Below are 19,375 nucleotides of genomic sequence, written 5' to 3'. Positions count from 1 at the left end.
AAAAGGAGCATTGTAATTTATTTTAACATGTTCAAATGTTATTAGGCAGACATTCTACACTGTGTTCAGACTCGAGATAATAAAACAGCTGCGTTGTCGCTGAAAACCTGTGTAGGCCTACTTTTTTTTCCACACAGAAAATTGATCGGGAATCGATAAGGGAATCGATAAAGAACCGGACCGATAAGCAGAATCAATAATGGCATTGGTATCAATAAAATCTTATCAATTCCCATCCCTACACGTGACACTGAGTCACATCCAGAGCCAGAAACCAACATGGAGAAGTAAACCAGCAGCTGGACCGGCAGACAGTTTGGGGGAAGACTCAGTAAGACTAGAAGAGACAACCAGGAGGAAGACCAGATACTGCTGCTGTGACATCACTCTCCTACAGTCGTGTGTCTGAAGGTGAAGATGAAACATCTCCGTTCTGCATTTGCAGCTTTTTGTTTTGGTTCTGTGCCATCAGTTACCGTACGTGCACACGGCTCGTTGTTACCACGGCAACCGATGCAGAAAGCTGAACACTGCCTGGACACACAAATCCCACCTGATCAAATAACAGTGTGACAGTCTAAAGATCAAGTCTGAACAAAGAGTAAGAAACTGAACAAGATGAAACGCCAGACTGCTTCACCTGGAGGAAATTAATCCAGATTTGAATCCAGATTTGAATCCAGATTTGAATCCAGAGCTCATTAAACTGAATTTGAATGAGAAAATTCATTCGGAATTGTAAGAAATGTATCTCAACAGATTTATTATTTATTTATATGTCTTCATGTTTCAGTTCAAGTCTCAACAAATATTTCTAATCTCAGAATCTTGAAAAAAGGTTAAAAACACACACACACACACACACACACACACACACGCCCACACACACACATATTCCCTGCTAACATTGGTTTCTCTCTCACTGTCACCTGTGTGTATTCCCGGTTCTCAGGGTGAAGGCGCATCATAAATCTTTAAAAATTACTTGAGCACACTGGTATTCACACTCACACACACACTCACACACACACTCACACACACACAGACACACACACACTCACACACACACACATGCATACTGGACAGACATGCTGCGAAGTCCACAGACTGTAACATGAAGCCGAATGTACATGATATGGAAAGTAGACTTAGAATTACAACACACACACACACACACACACACACAGCTGTTGCTCTGGGCGACAGTGTTGAGTGACAGATTAATAACTCTCATAGTGACGAAGAGCAGCAACAAACACAAACAAAGAGAGATCGAGAGCATGTGTGTGTCTGAGTGTGAGTGTGTGTGTACGTGTGTGTGTGTGTGTGTGTGTGTGTGTGTGTGTGTGTGTGTGTGTGTGTGTTACCGGGGATGGTGTTGTCCAGACAGAAGGCCAAAAATCCTCCAACAAACATCTCAGTGGAAAGAAGAACTGTCAGGATCTGATCGAGCTCCGGAAGACCTGCAGACACAGAGAACTGATCTATATGATCTGGATCTATACGGAGTACTGATCTATATGATCTGGATCCATATGGAGAACTGATCTATATGATCTAGATCTACACAGAGAGAAGTGATCTATATGATCTGGATCTATGTGGAGAACTGATCTATACTGTGTACTTCTACACTCAATATTCAGTTCAATAAGTTTGGGCAAAGAACTGTTGTTCCTTTTCTCTGTCGAACCGAACTGAACTGAGCCGAACTGAACTGAACTGAGCCGAACTGAACCGAACTGAACTGAACTGAAGTGAACTGAACCGAACTGAACTGAACTGAAGTGAACTGAACTGAACTGAGCCGAACTGAACCGAACTGAACTGAACTGAAGTGAACTGAACCGAACTGAACTGAACTGAAGTGAACCGAGCCGAACTGAACTGAACTGAACTGAACTGAACTGAACTGAACTGAGCCGAACTGAACCGAACTGAACTGAAGTGAACTGAAGTGAACTGAGCCGAACCTAACCCTGTCATATCTGGTGATGTGTGCAGGTTGCCATGTGAGTCGTAGTGCTGTTCTCTCTCTCTCTGTGTTTGATGACTTGCAGATGCTGTTTTTCCATTGGCTGAACCAGCTGACTGTCTAGGCAAGGCAAGGCAGCTTTATTTGTGTAGCACATTTCATACACTGAGGCAATTCAAAGTGCTTTACAGAGTAATAAAAAATACAGTAAAGGTAAAAGATTTACAATTAAAAAGTGTACAGACAAGAGATACAAAAGATAAAAGACTTAAAAAGTAAACTAGTGCAGTTTAAATCAAGTGAAATAGAAAGATAAAAGAATACAACAAATACTCCCACTGTTAGATGCACATTATGAGTGAACCCATATGTTTTTCTTTAATTTTCTTATCCCCTGTCCTTCCTGATTCTACTCTTGATCTGATATTTACGTCAGATTTCACTGCCTAAGGCAGGCGAGGATCATAGATTCTCCTCTTGGTCCACAGATGGATGAGAATCATACAGGGTAAAGATAAAGCTCTGTCATCTAGCTCTTGAGTTCCTAGATAAGCTCTGTCATCTAGCTCTTTTGAGTTCCTAGATAAAGCTCTGTCATCTAGCTCTTTTTAGTTGCTAGATAAGCTCTGTCATCTAGCTCTTTTGAGTTGCTAGATACTCTGTCCCCCCCACATATAGTGTTCACTCGTGCAAGTAAGCATTACCCGGACAAGATGAATGAAAATTCATACTTGCCTGTGTCAGCTCTGTTGGGATCCTGAACAGAAACAGTTAAAATGAAGGCTATTTAAAAGCTAAGCTGAAAAGATAAGTTTTTAGCCATTACAGGGTAGAGTAGGCAGTGTAAAATAGGAAAGTTTTAAGCTTTGACTTAAAAGTGGTCAGAGTCGGGGCTTGTCTAATATCATCTGGCAGGTTATTCTAGGTCTGTGTTGCATGATAACAAAACGCTGCTTCACCGTGTTTTGTTCTAACTCTTGGGACAGCCGGTAGGCCGGCCCCAGATGTCCTAAGGGTCCTAGAAGGTTCATATGGCACAAGCATGTCAGAGATGTATTTGGGCCCAGAGCCACAGAGTGATTTGTAGACAAGCAGCAAGATTTTGAAATCAATTCTCTGAGTGACTGGTAGCCAGTGTAAGGATTTTAGAACTGGTGTAATGTGGTCGTATTTCCTAGTTTTCGTCAGGACCCTGGCAGCGGCGTTCTGAATAAGTTGGAGTTGCCGAAGAGCTTTTTTTGAAAGCCCTGTGAACAGACCATTGCAGTAATCCAATCTACTGGAAATAAAGGCGTGGTGTGTCTAGGTGTCTAGGTGTGTCCTTTGTGCTGATTGGCCTGTGGATGATATGAAGCCAGCAGACAGCGGCTCTCTCTCTCCTTCCTGGCTCCCAACACAAGCGTGACAGTTAGTCTGCAGAGTCTCTGGCTGTGAGACTTGTGAAAACGGATGGACTTTGTATATATTTGTAAATACAGCAGCAGTTCCATGTTGTAGCGGTGGGCAGCCATTTTGTTTGAGTACCTTGTTTTCTCCTGTTTTTGCCACAGAGTTAGATTAATCACTTACGTGTTTTGGTTTCTTTTACTTTGTCAGGTAAGTTAGAGCGCCTGGTTTTTCCCACACCACAGCCGAGGGCATCACAAGGCAGTCAGTCAGTCAGTCAGTCAGTCAGTCAGTCAGTCCGTCAGTCAGTCAGTCAGTCAGTCAGTCAGTCAGTCAGTCAGTCAGTCCGTCCGTCCGTCTGTCCGTCGGTCCGTCGGTCAGACGGTCAGTCAGTCAGACAGTTAGACAGTCAGTCAGTCAGTCAGACAGTCAGTCAGTCAGTCAGTCAGTCAGTCAGACAGTCAGTCAGTCAGACAGTCAGTCAGTCAGTCGGTCAGTCAGACGGTCAGTCAGTCAGACAGTCAGTCAGTCAGACAGTCAGTCAGTCAGTCAGTCAGTCAGACAGTCAGTCAGTCAGTCAGTCAGTCAGTCAGACAGTCAGTCAGTCAGTCAGACAGTCAGACAGTCAGTCAGTCAGTCAGTCAGTCAGACAGTCAGTCAGTCAGTCAGTCAGTCAGTCAGACAGTCAGTCAGTCAGTCAGACAGTCAGACAGTCAGTTGGTCAATGTAGAGAAATTGATCTAAATCGATCTCTAATGCGTCTGATGTCACATCACCTCATGTCTGTAATGTGGAGATGTACAGACAGCAGACCAGCAGAGTGAACTCGATCCACAGAGTCTCCCAGTTTGAAAACAAAAGTGTGACGGCCCCAACTCCCTCTGTCAGGGCTTGTGTGTCTGTGGGCGTGTCCGCTCTATGCTAGGCTTGCCGCGGTAGTCGGTGTTACCGGTGTTACACGGTGGTCGGGCATACACCGATTACATTACTTGCCCACCGACACCGTCATTTTCCTTTTTTTTTTATAGAAATAAAACTCATTTAGTTAATTTTCGCGTATCAGCGCCCACGTTCATCAAATAAAAAAACTCTAATTTGTAAAATACTAAGCGACGTGTTATCAATACTTAGTCAGACGACGGACGCTACAATTATAAACTGAAAGTGTCTCCGTCCGCAGCAGCAGCAGCAGTCAGAGTCAGATTTCACTTGTCACGTGACGAGAGTAAGGAGAGTTGACCGACAAGACGATGGCGGAGGATTTGGTGTCAAAGCGAAAAGCAAAAGCGCCTATTTGGCAATATTTCGGATTTAAACCCAATGCTAATAGGGAACCTGATAACGTTAATCAGGCAATCTGTAAACTTTGCCTGATGAAGGTGGCGGCATCTGGAGGCAACACCTCTAATCTACACACACACCTTCAAGTGCACCACAAGAGTGAGGCTGCCAAAATGGGCCCCGCAGCGAAATCTCAACCGCAGAGGCCAGACACACAGCCAGCCATAAGTGGTGCGTTTGCACGATGCACTAAATATAAGAAGGACAGCAAGAGGTGGAACGCATGCACTGATGCGGTGACCAAATATATCTGCAAAGAAATGGTGTCTTTCAACACTGTTGAAAAGCAATCGTTCAGAGACCTCTTAACCACACTCGACCGCCAGTACAAGGTACCAGGGCGGACATATTTCTCCACAACAGCCGTCCCGCGCGCCTACACTTGTGTCTGGAGTGAGCTGCAACGGGCCATCTCAGCAGTCGAGCACTTTTCCCTCACAACAGACATGTGGTCCAGCACAAAAATGACACCGTACATGTCACTGACTTTACATTTCATTGACACTGAATGGACCCTGGTATCCAAATGCCTGCAAACAAGCTTTTTGCCAGACTTGGCCGATGTCTTGCAGGAGGCTCTGCGAGAATGGAGATTAGAAAAGGATAAAGTGGCTGTTCGTAACTGCGGCTGGCCCCGGTTGAGCTGCTTTGGGCACAACCTGAACCTCGCTGTGTCCAACACCGTCGACAAGACAGAGAAAGTGTGCACAGAGCGTGCCGTGGCAGTTTGTCGCACAATTAACGGCATGTTCTCTCACAGCTGGAGGAGACGGGAGCTGCAGAAAGCCCGGGTCAAGCTCGGCCTCCCACAGCACTCGCTGGTGGCGGTAAGTTTATTATTAGGTAATAGCCTATAGTTTGGGGACGAAACAGTAAAATGTTAATAAAATAAAATAGAATAAAATAAAATAAATAATAATGATAAACAGTAAAATGTTAATAAAACAAAATAGAATAAAATAAATAATAATGATGATAATAAATAAAAGAAGTATATAATAATAAAACCATAAAATTATAAAACACTACATAAAAGCCAGACTAAATAGATGGGTTTTTAGTTTACATTTAAAAATATCAATATATTCAGCAGCTCCTCTCAGATCCTCTGGAAGGCTGTTCCAGCTGCTTGGAGCATAACGGCTGAAAAAGCAGCATCACCAAATGTTTTTGTTCTGCTTTGTGGAGCAGCTAAAAGAGAAGAACTTAAGATGTTTTTTTTGTTCTTGTTTGACATATTTAAGTGATTTAAAATAATTTACAAAATCAATCCTAAACAAAGTAAATGAGGGTTTGGTGCCTTTCCACTTCGATGTATGAATATGGTATTTATAATTGTACCAAATCCTAAGCATTTTTTAAATTAAGGTTGGTAAAATTGTGTATTTATTTTCACCCAACAGGACTGGACTGTGCAACTCGCTGGGGCCACAGCCACACCAACTCTTCCTGAAAAGGTAGTCGCGGAGATTGCCACCTATGCTCAAGAGGCCGCCATCAACACGGAGGAGGATCCTCTCGTCTGGTGGAAAGCGAATCAAACGAGGCTTCCCCTGCTGGCAAAGTTAGCCAAAAAATACCTTTGCGCATGTGCAACAAGCTGCGCATCCGAGAGGGTGTTCAGCACGGCAGGGAACATAGTCACCCCCATAAGATCCCTTCTTAAGCCAGAGAAGGTGAATATGTTGGTTTTCCTGGCAAAGAACATGTAAAGCACTGTCGCCAATTGCCAATTTAGTTTCAAATTTTGTTTGAAAAGCCTGTTGACTTTTGCCTTTTATCTTAGGCATTACGCTACAATGTGGAAGGCTTTGTTTTTTTATTCGTTTCTTATTTATTTGGTTCCATAGTTTTTGTTAATTTCACTTTTTTACTATTTATATTATTTAAAACTGTATAATTTATTCGTCTTATTTTATATTACAGCAGCACAGGACAGGTAGCTATGCAGGCCAAGCCGTCATCCGTCTTATTCGTTTTGTTAATAAAAGTTCTATTTCTATGTTCAATATAAGAGAGTTTGTCATTGCACTGTTTTATTGTTGTGTTTTTCATTAAAAATAATAATGAATCAACCTTCTAAGCATTCATTTTGAAAAGCATGTTGACTTTTGCCGTTTATCTTACATTACGCTACAATGTGGAAGGCTTTTTTTTTTATTCGTTTCTTATTTATTTGGTTCCATAGTTTTTACTAATTTCACTTTTTTTACTATGTATATTATTTAAAACTGTAATTTATTCGTCTTATTTTATATTACAGCAGCACGGGACGGGTATGCAGGCCAAGCCGTCATCATTGGGCTCTAGTGTGTAAATACCTGCCACCGGTAATCTCATGAAGACTAGGGCTGAGACATGTAGTCAGTTTTTGGTTAGGCAGTTAGATAGAGGGGATGCTCTGTGGTGAGCTTGTCTTGTATGCCACTTGTGTGGGTCAATACGGTGCATTGCTTTGTTCCTAGGTGCTGTGGGCAGCAAGCCTGTTTAACAATTGGTCATGGTTGAAGTGGAGGAATTTGTTGTTGGATCATTGTTCAAAAGATCAGTTGATAAGAATTGCTGAATACTATGACATTGTCATTGGCAAGAAACGGCTAAGGAAAATGTTAAGTCAATTCTGAAGGCTAATTTATATCATATGAAAGTTTTGTCTTGTAAGGAGCCACCGCCTAGTTCGGTTGGCACAGATGGTTTGTCTCAGCATCCAGTCCCGGGCGTTAGCCTGACGTTTGAGCAGCAAAGGGAGCTGTTGTTGTTGCGTATGGAATGTGAGAAAGAAAAAAAATTGGAAGTAGAAAAAATGCGACAAGAAACTGAAATGGAGATAATGTTGGTACTGGAGAAGCTGAGAAGGCAAAATTGGATTTGGAGTTTCAGAAGCTGAGTTTAATCAGAGAGGGGAAACTTTCTGGTAATCTGTGTTTGGATGGGGGTCCGAATCAGGGGGGGCCTCAGCATTCATTTGACGCATTAAGTAATTTGCACTTGGTGCCTAAGTTTAATGATCGCAATCCAGAGACCTTTTTCTCCTTATTTGAGCATGTGGCGGATGCAAGGGGCTGGCCTGATGCTGACCATACGTTAATGCTACAATGTGTTTTAATGGGATGGGCTCAGGAGGCCTATTTTTGTTTGAGTGCGAGTGACAGCTTGAGCTACTCAAAAGTGAAGTCTGCGGTCCTGAAGGCCTATGAGTTGGTTCCTGAAGCTTATCGCCAGCGGTTCAGAAGTTGGAAAAAAGGGGATAAAACACACCTTGAGTTTGCTCGTGATTTAGTTACCCATTTCAGTCGTTGGTGTTCCGCCTCTGATGTGAAGGGTTTTGAGGATTTGTGTGATCTGATCGTTCTTGAACAGTTCAAAAATTCTGTTCCAGAGTGCATAGCCACATATATCAGTGAACAAAAGGTAAAGACCGCTGCAGAAGCTGCTGCTGGCAGATGATTACATTTTGACGCACAGAGGAAGTGCTGGAGCGCCTCGCGCTCGTGACTCTGGTTATTTTAGAGAACATGCTCCTGGTGTCAGTGAGTTTTCCTGTGGTCATACAGGGAGTATTGGTTTGGAGAAGAAGGGTGAGTACAGCATGCGGGAGTATGTCAAAGTGTGCCACTACTGTCATAAGAGGGGTCACTGGAAAAATTACTGTCATGCATACAGGTATAAGTCTAAGCAGCCTGGGACTGGTGCGCATGCAAAGCCTTCCATGTTAGCTGCGCCGGTTTCCAGTCTAGTTGTTTCTGACCTGCTCTGTAGTGAGTTGCAGCCCAAAGTTTCTGATCCTGGTCTTGACTCATACTTGCCTTTTATAACAGAAGGGCATGTGTCTCTCGTAGGAGGTAATGAGACGGTGCCGGTGAAAATACTACATGACACGGGTGCATTTGATTCATTTATTTTATCTTCAGCCCTGCCCTTTTCCAAAGAGAAAACTCGCCTGTGTTAGTAATGGGATTTGTAAACAGTAACCCGATAACACGTCTCCTGCTGCCCTATAGACGTTAATGGTAGGTAACATAGAGCCCACCTTATTGAACCGATAACTGTGTCGCAGTGCTTCAGTGCATTGTATTGAACTGAACTGAACTGAATTGAACTGAACACGCGGTGTGGGTCTGTACAGGATCTTTATTGTTTTGGCAATGCCCACTCTGAAGTTAAAAGTGGTACATGGGTTAATAAAATCGCTTCAGTTTAACTGCCATTCTGCTTGCTGGTTTTCCTTGGGAGCAGGAAAATAGAGGGGAGTCATTGGGTTAGTGCGGTAGGTAAAATAAGTTGTTGTTCGGTAATCTTTTTGATTGGCAGTTCTTTCTTGAGGGTGACCATAATGGAATTTGAGTTAGATGATTTCACTACCAATCCCACAGTGGATATGTTGGATAGGTGTAAGAAAGCAGACCTGTTGATGGTTGCTGGGTTTTGTGATGTCCAAGTCCAGCCCCAGTCCAGCACCTTTTCCCTCTCAGTATGTCAGTTTTGATGTAAGCAGGCAGATTGCACTTGTTCCCCCATTCCAAAGTGGACTCATATTTCAATGCATTTGAACACATTGCAGCTACTCTGCGGTGGCCAAAAGATAAACTCCCAAAAATCTGATTTCCTCCCCAGTGCAACGTGATCATCCTTTCTCCGTGGAGAGGAAAGTTAAATCTCCCAAAGTTTCCCGGTGCAACACATCTGTCTCGGCTGAAAGTCGTGTTTTTATTGCCATGAACCTAGAGACCTCATTGCTGCCTGCCCAGTGCTAAAAAAAAAGACCAATCCAAACCAATGCCATTAAATGACCATCTGCAGTGGGTCTCATCCAAACAAAAAGACCTGACACCATCCTCAATGAACAAATGGTGGAAAGTGAGGACAACAAAGAATTTAAACCATAAGTTTGGAGACTTGGTGGATCTCACTGACTCGTTTATGGATATCCTTGATGATCCCTCCAGCTCTTTGTTAGATGAACATAAGTGTGCGCCTGTTTCTGTTGAGTTATCACCAGCTGACATGGGTTTGACGTTGCCAGTAGATAAAGTCTAACTGATTACGGCACAACAGTCTGACAGTACATTGGTTACCTGTTTGTCTACTGCTCAAACACAGAGGGTTGGTGAAAAACCAGTAACTTACCTATTGGATGATGGGGTTCTAGTGCGCAAATGGTCTAGGTCCAGCTTGGAATGTGACTCAGTCTATCAACTAGTAGTGCCACAGCAGTTCTGCTCCCAGGTGTTGAGTCTGGCTCATGACCACAGTCTCGTAACCGGATTCTCCACTATTTCTTTTGGCCAGGTCTAAAGTCTGACATGGACAAGTTCTGTCGCTCCTGCCATGCCTGTCAGGTTGCTGGTAAGCCCATCCAGGTGATTTCTGCTGCCCCTTTACATCCAATCCCAGCGGTTAGGAACCATTTGAACATGTCATCATTGACTGCGTCAGGCCCTTGCCAAAGACAAAGGCTGGTAATCAGTACATTCTTACCATGATGTGTGTACTTGTGTACCAAGACAGTCCTGTTGCACACCCTAAAGGCCCGTGGAATACTGAAAGCCTTGGTGAAATTCTTTTCCATTTTTTAGTTGCCAAAACACATTCAAACCGATCGAGGTTCCAACTTTATGTCAAAAATCTTCTCCCAGGTGATAGCTGAATTGTCTATGAAACACCACATCTCTAGTGCAGAGAGAGAGAAGAGCACCACACTCTCATGCCTTCAAAAGGAATCCAACATGTTGGTCTTCACACACTAATCCTAACTCCGGATAATTACAGATAGTTGATCTGAGGTTGGTTCTGCAGGAATCTCTTGTTCTCATGTTTGGAGGTTCACTGCAAGCCAAATCTGAGTCATGCTGCATAGATTTGTTCTTTGAGCCAAACACTCCTGTATTAGTCTAGTCTTAGTCTAGTCTATTTATATAGCCCTTTGTCTCAAAGGGCTTTACATAGCATCATATACTGTACAGTACATGTCATATACACACTACATATACACATAAATGTCATATAGGCTACACACTTCATATACGTCATTAACACTCCACCCCCCCACCTTGGCTGTGTGTGTGTGTGTGTGTGTGTGTGTGTGTGTTACCTGTATTAATGGAGTGTTTGTGTGTGTCCAGGTAAGCCGGTAGCGTCAGACCGAAGAACATGGAGAATCCAAGAACAAAAAGATTTCTGGACGAGTTCAGATCCACCAACTGCAGGTTGGACAAACCTACTGCTGTTATCATACCTGCAAAAATATTAAGATTCATATTATTATTAAATGTATTATTACAATATTAGACAAACCTCCTGCTGGTATCATTCATTTTGGAATTCTTCTTCTTATTATTATTATTATTATTATTTATATTGTATGGGGCAGCAGAGCAGCAACTTCCTCCAGCTCCTCCTGGGGGATCTCTGATGCTGGGAGATGTAGTCCCTCCAGCTCCTCCTCCTCCCAATATGGAGGAGCAGCAGCTGAACACCAAGACCCTGCTGGATCTTCAACCTGTCACCCTGAGGAGAAATCTAACGTCACTGAGGAGAAACCTCATGTCACCCTGAGGAGAAACCTAACGTCACTGAGGAGAAACCTCATGTCACCCTGATGAGAAACCTCATGTCACTGAGGAGAAACCTTATGTCACCCTGAGGAGAAACCTAACGTCACTGAGGAGAAACCTCACGTCACTGAGGAGAAACCTCACATCACTGAGGAGAAACCTCACGTCACTGAGGAGAAACCTCATGTCACCCTGAGGAGAAACCTCATGTCACCCTGAGGAGAAATCTAATGTCACTGAGGAGAAACCTCATGTCACCCTGAGGAGGAGAAACCTCATGTCACCATGAGGAGGAGAAACCTCATGTCACCCTGAGGAGAAACCTCATGTCACCCTGAGGAGGTGAAACCTCATGTCACTGAGGAGAAACCTCATGTCACCCTGAGGAGGAGAAACCTCATGTCACTGAGGAGAAACCTCATGTCACTGAGGAGGAGAAACATCATGTCACTGAGGAGAAACCTCATGTCACCCTGAGGAGGAGAAACATCATGTCACTGAGGAGAAACCTCATGTCACCCTGAGGAGGAGAAACATCATGTCACTGAGGAGAAACCTCATGTCACCCTGAGGAGGAGAAACCTTATTTCAGCAGTTTGCATCTGCGATCTCATTGTTTTGGTCTCTACCCAAAGCTGGGTGAGAATCAGAATGAAGATCGACCAGTAAATGTCTCTTCTCCACTGCACTTCTTACCCTTCGTACCCCCAGATACCTGAACTCCTCCACCTGGGGCAGCTGGATGGGACAGGAAACCTTTTCCATCAGAGAACCATGAGCTCAGACTTGATGCTCCTCCAGTTCCCATCAGAGATCACAGTGTGATGAAGCCAGAAGGATGACATCATCCTCAAACAGCAGAGATCCTCCCTGATGTCACTGAACTGGACTCTCTCCAGACCGGCCGCTCCTTGATCTGCTGTCCATGAAGATACAAACAGGAGAGACCAGCAGCATCTTGTTGGAGTCTGATGCCTTGAAGCAGCAACAACACAAACCAGCTGTCAGTCTGAGTGAACCGGGACTGAGCGGCTCCCCATGCTGCCACAGCGCCTCCTGCAGGACACTCAGGGAACAAATCCACTGAACACATGGAGACAGGATCAGGAAACTCCCATGATGCCTCAGTTATCTGTAGCGTAAGAAGCTGCTCCGCTGTTCTGTGATCCACATCGTTCCTCCTGAATCTGAGGTTCCACAGTGGGTCAGTTTCCTCCCAGCAGCTTGTCAGAGGTTTTCCCAGCAGGCCGAGCAGCGAGATTCCTCCAGAGTTGGAACAAACCCTCCGCTCCTTTTTTAAAGATGGAGACCATCCATGTTACACTAGTTTGGGTTTCTGTGTATTTTGTTTGACCAATGAAAGAGCAGACTGCTGCAATGGAGAGTCCAACCAGGTTCCTACGCAGCAACAAGTCCCTCCTCCTCTTTGTTGTGATTGGTCAACCAAAGTCTTTTGGCTGCACTTTTCCCACCACATCTACCCCTAAAACGTGTGTAAAACTGTCATGAAAACATTTTTCACCAAGCTCCTCCCCCATCACTCCTCCAATCTGAGCGTCTTCCAGTCAAATCTACAGGAAACATCTTATACAGTGAGTTCAGGTCCTGGAGAAACTCCAGAAGCAACGGCTAAGAGATGCTGGAGCTTCACTGTCCAACAGACAACAATTTGTCTGTAAAACACTCAGATTGGAGGAGTGAAGGGGGAGGAGCTTGGTGAAACATGGCCCCGCCCCTCTGCCTGACAGAGACGAGAGACAATTTTACCCACAAGTCCCTAAAGGCCTGAGATTGAATCCCACCAGAACTTTCCTTCCTCTGTCTCCATTGCTCTGTCTCCCTCTCTGCTTTCCTACTGTCTGAATACAGAATAAAAACTCTGAAGGTAAGTGGACTCATCTCAGCTTTAGACAGTAGAACGCTCTGACAAAAAAAAAAAAATGACTTCGCCTTGTGGTGACTCCCTGTTTCTATTTAAGTAAAAAGGAGGTGGCAGTTTGAAAACACAGGAAGAGTGTAAACGTCCTAAACTCCAGTTTTTTCCTGTTGTCTTACCAAACAGAGTGCAGAACATTCCTCCCAGGATTGGATCAGGCAGAGAGGCAAACAGAGCGGTGAACTTCCCCACCGATCCCAACAGGAACATGATGGCTGCGCCGTACTGCACCACCCGCCTGCTGCCCACCTGCAGACAAATGTAACATTTTTAAATCTAACACTCTACTAAACATCTGTTGTCTGTGAAGTTTACAGTCACTTCATACGGTTTTATTACAGATGGGAACGGAACCTCTAACCTCTGATTCTGTCGCTGCTCTACAGGACTTTCCCCTTTAACTGGTGCTGTAGCACCCGAGTCCGACTCGAGTCCCAGGTCTGATGACTTGACGTGATGGTAACTTGACTCAGACTTAAATATTGATGACTCGGACTTGGACTCAGACTCGTGCGCTGAGGATTTGAACTTGGGACTTGATCACCTCAGACTTGGCTCCCCGTCTTTTCAACGTTTCCCTAAATTTGTCCCTGATCATCTGGCTGGTTGACAGTATCTGAACGTTTATTTGACAGGAGGATAGTAAATCCGTCTGTTACAACACAATAACTTTATGGTATAGTTTTCAGATTGGCTTGTCCACTTCAAAACACAAATAAAAAAACAAATGAAATCACTGAAAGTCTTTCTGTTCTAGCAGGATTACTGGATAACTGGGTACTGAGGACCAGAGACTCGACTCGGACATGACCTTGGGGACTCGGATTCGAACATGGAGGACTCGGGACTCGGATTCAACTCCAGGTTTGGTGACTTGACTACAACACTGGCATTAAATCACTACATCAACAGCTTCCTGGGCCCGTATCCACAAACATTCTGAGAATCCTCTCAGAGTCTTATCTTAGCCTAAAACTTCCCAGCGTAGGAGTGATTTAGGAAAGTTCTCAGAGCAAATCTGAGCAGGGAATGGACAAGAAGGTCCAAGGTGTGGTTGACCCCGTTGCTAGGTATGATGCTGTCTTTTAGACGCTGTCATTGGTAAAGCAATCACACAAGATAAAACACCATTTACTCGTTATTAACGCGTGGTTTGCTTACACTATCAAAAAAAAAAAAAAAAATAGAGCTGATTGGACAAAATCTTTGAAAACCATATGAACGGTACTTTTTAATACTTGTACGGTCCTCACAGGTTGACACATTATGCCTTTATTTGGGTGAATGCAGTAATGTTATTATACTTTACTAATTTGATGTTAAGATTTGGTGAAAATGGCTCAAGACTTAGTAGTATTAGTATAATTTTTTGGAAAATTTTTTGAACAAGAGTATATTGCTGATGATGCGTGTGTGTGACATGTGTCCCCATCAGTGACCAGACAATACAGAGAAAACTCACTATATCCATAGCTGCTGTTGTGTTGGCGGTGCACACGTCCAGTGGGAATTAAACAGGCTGCGTCACAATATGAGTCTGAAGGAGGTGTGATTGTTTGTGCGATTGTTCTATGTGGCTGCATAAACCTAAATTATCACTGCTGCACTGTTTCCCTGTTGCTAAATATCTTAACATTGATAACTCTCATAAGGGCTAAGATGCTTTGTGAATAGCTTTTATCTTTACTAGGATTTAGTCTTACTTTTAAGGGGAAATTCTTAGAAAACGTCATCACTCTAAGAGTTTTCTTAGAATTTCACCACTAGGACCAACTCTTAGTACTAGGAAGCTTTGTGGATACGGCCCCTGATCTTTTGGTTGAGATGTTAAAAAATCCTGTCTACCACATGGTGGAAATGTCAGAAAGTTACTGTTAGCATTACCAATAATAATAACCTTTATTGCTACAACACTTTTCAAACAGAGTTGCAGTGACACCTACAGACAATAAAACGGTAATAAATAAAAGCTAATAAGATAAAAAGTAAAAATACAAGACAAACTAAAAACAGGGTCACATGAGAATAAAACTGGCAAATACAACATTTATAAAATAAGTTAAAACGTCTAAAATGTGTTTTACAGTAAGACTTGATTTAAAAGAACTGAACTGGTTAATGATCACAGGAAATATTACCAGCTGATGTTTGTGACATGAGACTGCGGCGTTTTAAGAGAAAGTTTTAACAATTAACTATTATGACCATGGAGGTGCAGGGAGAGGCCACTGAGATTTATCTGGTTTCTACTGGTTTCTACTGGAACAGCTGATGTTTTCCATTCATGTTCTGTGATGTGAAGTCTTCCTTTCTCCCTCCTGACAAGATGAAGGGCTTCACAAAGATACTTTATGGGTTAATTAAGTTTTATTAATGGGTTCGACTGTTGGACTTTGCTTGGGCCCTGTGTGTGTGTGTGTGTGTGTGTGTGTGTGTGTGTGTGCGTGTGTGTGTGTGTGTGTGTGTTGGTCCACAGTGAAGGAAGTGATGAAATATTGAACACAATCATCATGATTGCAAAAAATAGGAAAACAAGACCCAGGTTTAAAATAACTGGAATTATCCTTTAATGTGTTGAATGTCGTTATCTGATGGAAGTTCGTTAATTTCAGATGAGACTCTGTAACTAAATGTTGTGACAAACCGTTACATGAATTGGATTTATTCTTCTTATGCATTGATCCCAGAACTAAATTACATTCTGTTTCACACTGGGGTTTTTTTATTCTTTCATGATGAAAACATTTCATCAGAGAATCAAAGTGTTAAAGAAAATGTTGTAACCCTAAACATAGTTGTGCCCAGCTCCACAGTGGCTGCTGTAAAGAAAATATTTGATTCCTGCAGTTGCTCATCACTAAATAATGATTTCCATCCAGAATAGCATCAAATGTTGATCAATACACAGTCTGATCGGTTTCTTCTCACCACCAGATCCTGTTGTAAAACTAAGCAGCATAAATACATTACAGATAAAGTGTGATCAAGGAGTTAGCTAGCATGTTGTTTAGCTGTATGCAGCTAAACGGCTTTGGAAACAATCAAAAGGACACAATTAACTTCGTTAACTTAAGTCAAGTTTATTTGTTACGATTCTTTAACTCTAACACTGAATCACTGTTAGACTTAACTGGTCTCAGATCCTGATAGATCACTACCAACAAGCTCTCGGTCACTGCAGCTGACCTTCTCAGGAGAGGTGTGGCCTCTGTTACCTTGGTGATGCCCAGAACGCCGATATTTGGACTGGAGGAAGTAGAGCCATTTCCTGTCCCTAAAAGGCCGGCGATGATGCAGCAGACGCCTTCTGTGAAGATTCCTCTGCAAACACATGACAACAACAACAACAACAGCAACAACCAACATCAACAACAACAGCAACAACCAACAGCAACAACAACAACAACAACAACAGCAACAGCAACAGCAACAGCAACAACCAACATCAACAACAACAGCAACAACCAACAGCAACAGCAACAACAACAACAACAACAACAGCAACAGCAACAGCAACAAACAACAGCAACAACCAACAGCAACAGCAACAACAACAACAACAACAACAACAACGGGCGGGGAAATATTTCATCCTCACCCGGAGCGCCTCGCCCTGTGGGCCTGGCTAATGAGCGGGTTACTCTGAGTACTGTGGGGCTCCCTCAGAATATTATAAATACCATTCAGAATGCTGGGGTTAGGGTTAGGGTTAACCCTAACCCTAGGGGGTAAGACTGTGGGTCAGCACCCCCTTATCTGCTGGTTCATGAGAGGGGCACGGAGGCTGCTCCCGGTCTCCAAACCTGTTTCCCCTTCTTGGGATTTGGCTGTTATATTGAAGGCACTGGTAAGCCACCCATTTGAGCCCAGGAGGTTGCCGGACCCCTGGTAGAATGTATGCGTAAACCAGCTGGGGCCTGAGCAGATAGACATGAAGCAGTTGTCTTTTAAAACGGCTTTATTGTTTGGCATTGGCAAAACATGTGGGTGATGTTCATGCGTTGTCGCCGCATCCTGCATGCATGCTTTTTGCCCTGGAGAATTTACAGGTGACCTTGCAGCCTAACCCTGCTTTTGTCCCTATGGTAATCAACTCATGCTCGCCTGTGGAGCTCGAACCTCTGCCATTCAGCTCTCTGGAGCAGCGACGGCTACACTTGTGTCCAGTGCATGTTTTGCATGTATACTTTGATAGAACTGGTGGTTTTAGGAAAGGGGACCAGTTGTTTGTGTCCTGGGCTGTGCCCTGCAGGGGTAAGGCCGTCGCAAAGCAGAGGCTTTCTCACTGGATTGTGGGGGCTATTGCACTGGCCTACTAAAGCATGGGTCTTCAGGCCCCAGCTGGTTTATAAAGAGAGGGTCCTGACACAGACGTCACGACTGCCAGCCACTCTGCTGGCATAGTGGAATAAATGCTTCTGAAGATACGCGAGGGAGCATATCCCATAGTGAGACATCTCACTCATGCTACTCAGAGAACCGGGGTTACACGAGTAACCTAGTTTTTAGGATTCAAAAGACTCGGCCGATCTAATCAGGTGGGGAGACGACTCCAGAGAGTTGGGGCCAAAACTGCGGAGGCAGAGTCTCCCTTAGTTTTGAGTTTTGAGTCCGGAGCTGGGGAAGACCAGCAGACCAGACCACAGCTCACAGATACAGTCAGGTCCAGGCTTTTCAAGGCCTTGTAAGTGATTAAAGAATCTAAAAATTTATTCTAAACTTGACAAACAGCCAGTGCAGTGAGGTGAGAATAAGGGTTATTTGGTTAAAATGGTTAAAGTCCTAGTTAAAAGTCTGACTGCTGCATTCTGGACCAGTTGTAGTCGAGCCAAGCTGCCTGGCTGAGGCAGGAAAACATTGCAATAATCTAAACAAGAGAAAATGAAAACATGAATTAGGCGTTCCAGATCTTTGACAGATCACACTGATCTAATTTTTGCAATATTTCTTAGTTGGAGAAAACAGGATTGAACCATCTTGATAATTCATGTGCTGGTCAAAAACGACACCCAGATTTTTTGCAGAAGTTTTGATGTTAGGAGCCAATATGGTGTTGAACTCCTTAATAGCACCCAGACAGTCAGGATAACAATAAGATGAATAAGAATAAAACATATTCATACATACTTGTTTGGAATCGATTTAGGTCAATGGAAATGGGTGTTGTATTAAGTCATATAATAAATGACACCTATATAACATATAATTAATATGTAGTCAAACTGCATCATATCCATCATATCAGAAGTTGACAACACTGACTGAACCATATCCAGTTTTATTAAACAGCCGATATCGGCAAACCGGTATGAGTTTAATCCTACTGGTGAATATATCTGACCTGTTGATGGCGTGGACTGGAGGGGGCGTGGCTCCAGAGAGGCGGGCACAGGCATAATAATCACCTATCGACTCCACGATGCCTGCCAAGGTGGCACTCAGCATTCCCAGCACCCCGGCAACTGTTACTGTCGGCAACCCCCACTGGCCTATCAGAAACAGGAGGCGGGAGAGCAGGAAGTCATTTTAACATCCTGAGCTCTTCTGTCTTCACCTTCACTTCTCATAATCAGGATCATTGTAGCCTCAGGAATATTTGGGGTGCTGTGACCTCTGACCTTTGACCTTTGGCCTGTTTATAATGGGAAAGACACTGATGTTGTGATGCTGTTTGACCTTCAGCTGCCTCAGGAGGTTTGATGTGTGGTTTTTGCAGTCGAAAGATTTCTTGTGCCTTTGGACAATTTACAATTGACAACAGTGTTGTTTGTCATCCAAAGTAAAAGTAATAGTGATAAAAATGTGTTAAATAAGTAATAGTGATAAAAACGACTCAGGGATACAGTTTAGGCCTTGTGATAACATGACATAAATAATGTAAATATAAATATAAATAATATAAATATAAATAATCTTTGTCTTTGTCTTGTCTTTGCTTCATAGTTGACAGGACACAGTGACCGGTGAGATGGAGAGAGAGATAGAGATTTTGAAAACATGACTAATAACAAAAAACTTCCATATCTGCTGGGTGAAGTACAGCAATGTGCAAACACAGCAGCAAGACCTGTGAGCTGTGACAGGAAAAGGACGTCCAATGGAATACAACCACCGTAAAGACTGTCAATCATCTGTCAATCATCTGTCAATCATCTGTCAATCATCTGTGTATTCCTGCACCGT

At 43.4% G+C, this 19,375-nt stretch overlaps 2 protein-coding genes across 2 annotated transcripts in view; one reads left to right on the top strand and one right to left on the bottom strand.

Moving 5' to 3' along the window:
* Nucleotides 1–19,375, top strand: part of pfdn1 (prefoldin subunit 1) — a 326,057-nt gene that overhangs the window by 25,060 nt on the left and 281,622 nt on the right. The gene's annotated exons all lie outside the window — the stretch shown is intronic.
* slc23a1 (solute carrier family 23 member 1) overlaps nucleotides 1–19,375 on the bottom strand; it is a 29,700-nt gene that overhangs the window by 1,527 nt on the left and 8,798 nt on the right. The window contains exons 8-12 of the mRNA XM_071903517.1: nucleotides 18,534–18,681; nucleotides 16,408–16,513; nucleotides 13,312–13,441; nucleotides 10,794–10,937; nucleotides 1,368–1,463 (exon numbers count right to left, since the gene is read on the bottom strand). Coding sequence (XP_071759618.1) covers nucleotides 1,368–1,463; nucleotides 10,794–10,937; nucleotides 13,312–13,441; nucleotides 16,408–16,513; nucleotides 18,534–18,681 — 624 coding nt within the window. The remainder of the gene's footprint in view (nucleotides 1–1,367; nucleotides 1,464–10,793; nucleotides 10,938–13,311; nucleotides 13,442–16,407; nucleotides 16,514–18,533; nucleotides 18,682–19,375) is intronic.

The sequence above is a fragment of the Centroberyx gerrardi genome, chromosome 11 (assembly GCF_048128805.1).
Source record: "Centroberyx gerrardi isolate f3 chromosome 11, fCenGer3.hap1.cur.20231027, whole genome shotgun sequence".
Lineage (NCBI taxonomy): Eukaryota > Metazoa > Chordata > Actinopteri > Beryciformes > Berycidae > Centroberyx > Centroberyx gerrardi.
This window is presented reverse-complemented; position numbering and strand designations above follow the sequence as displayed.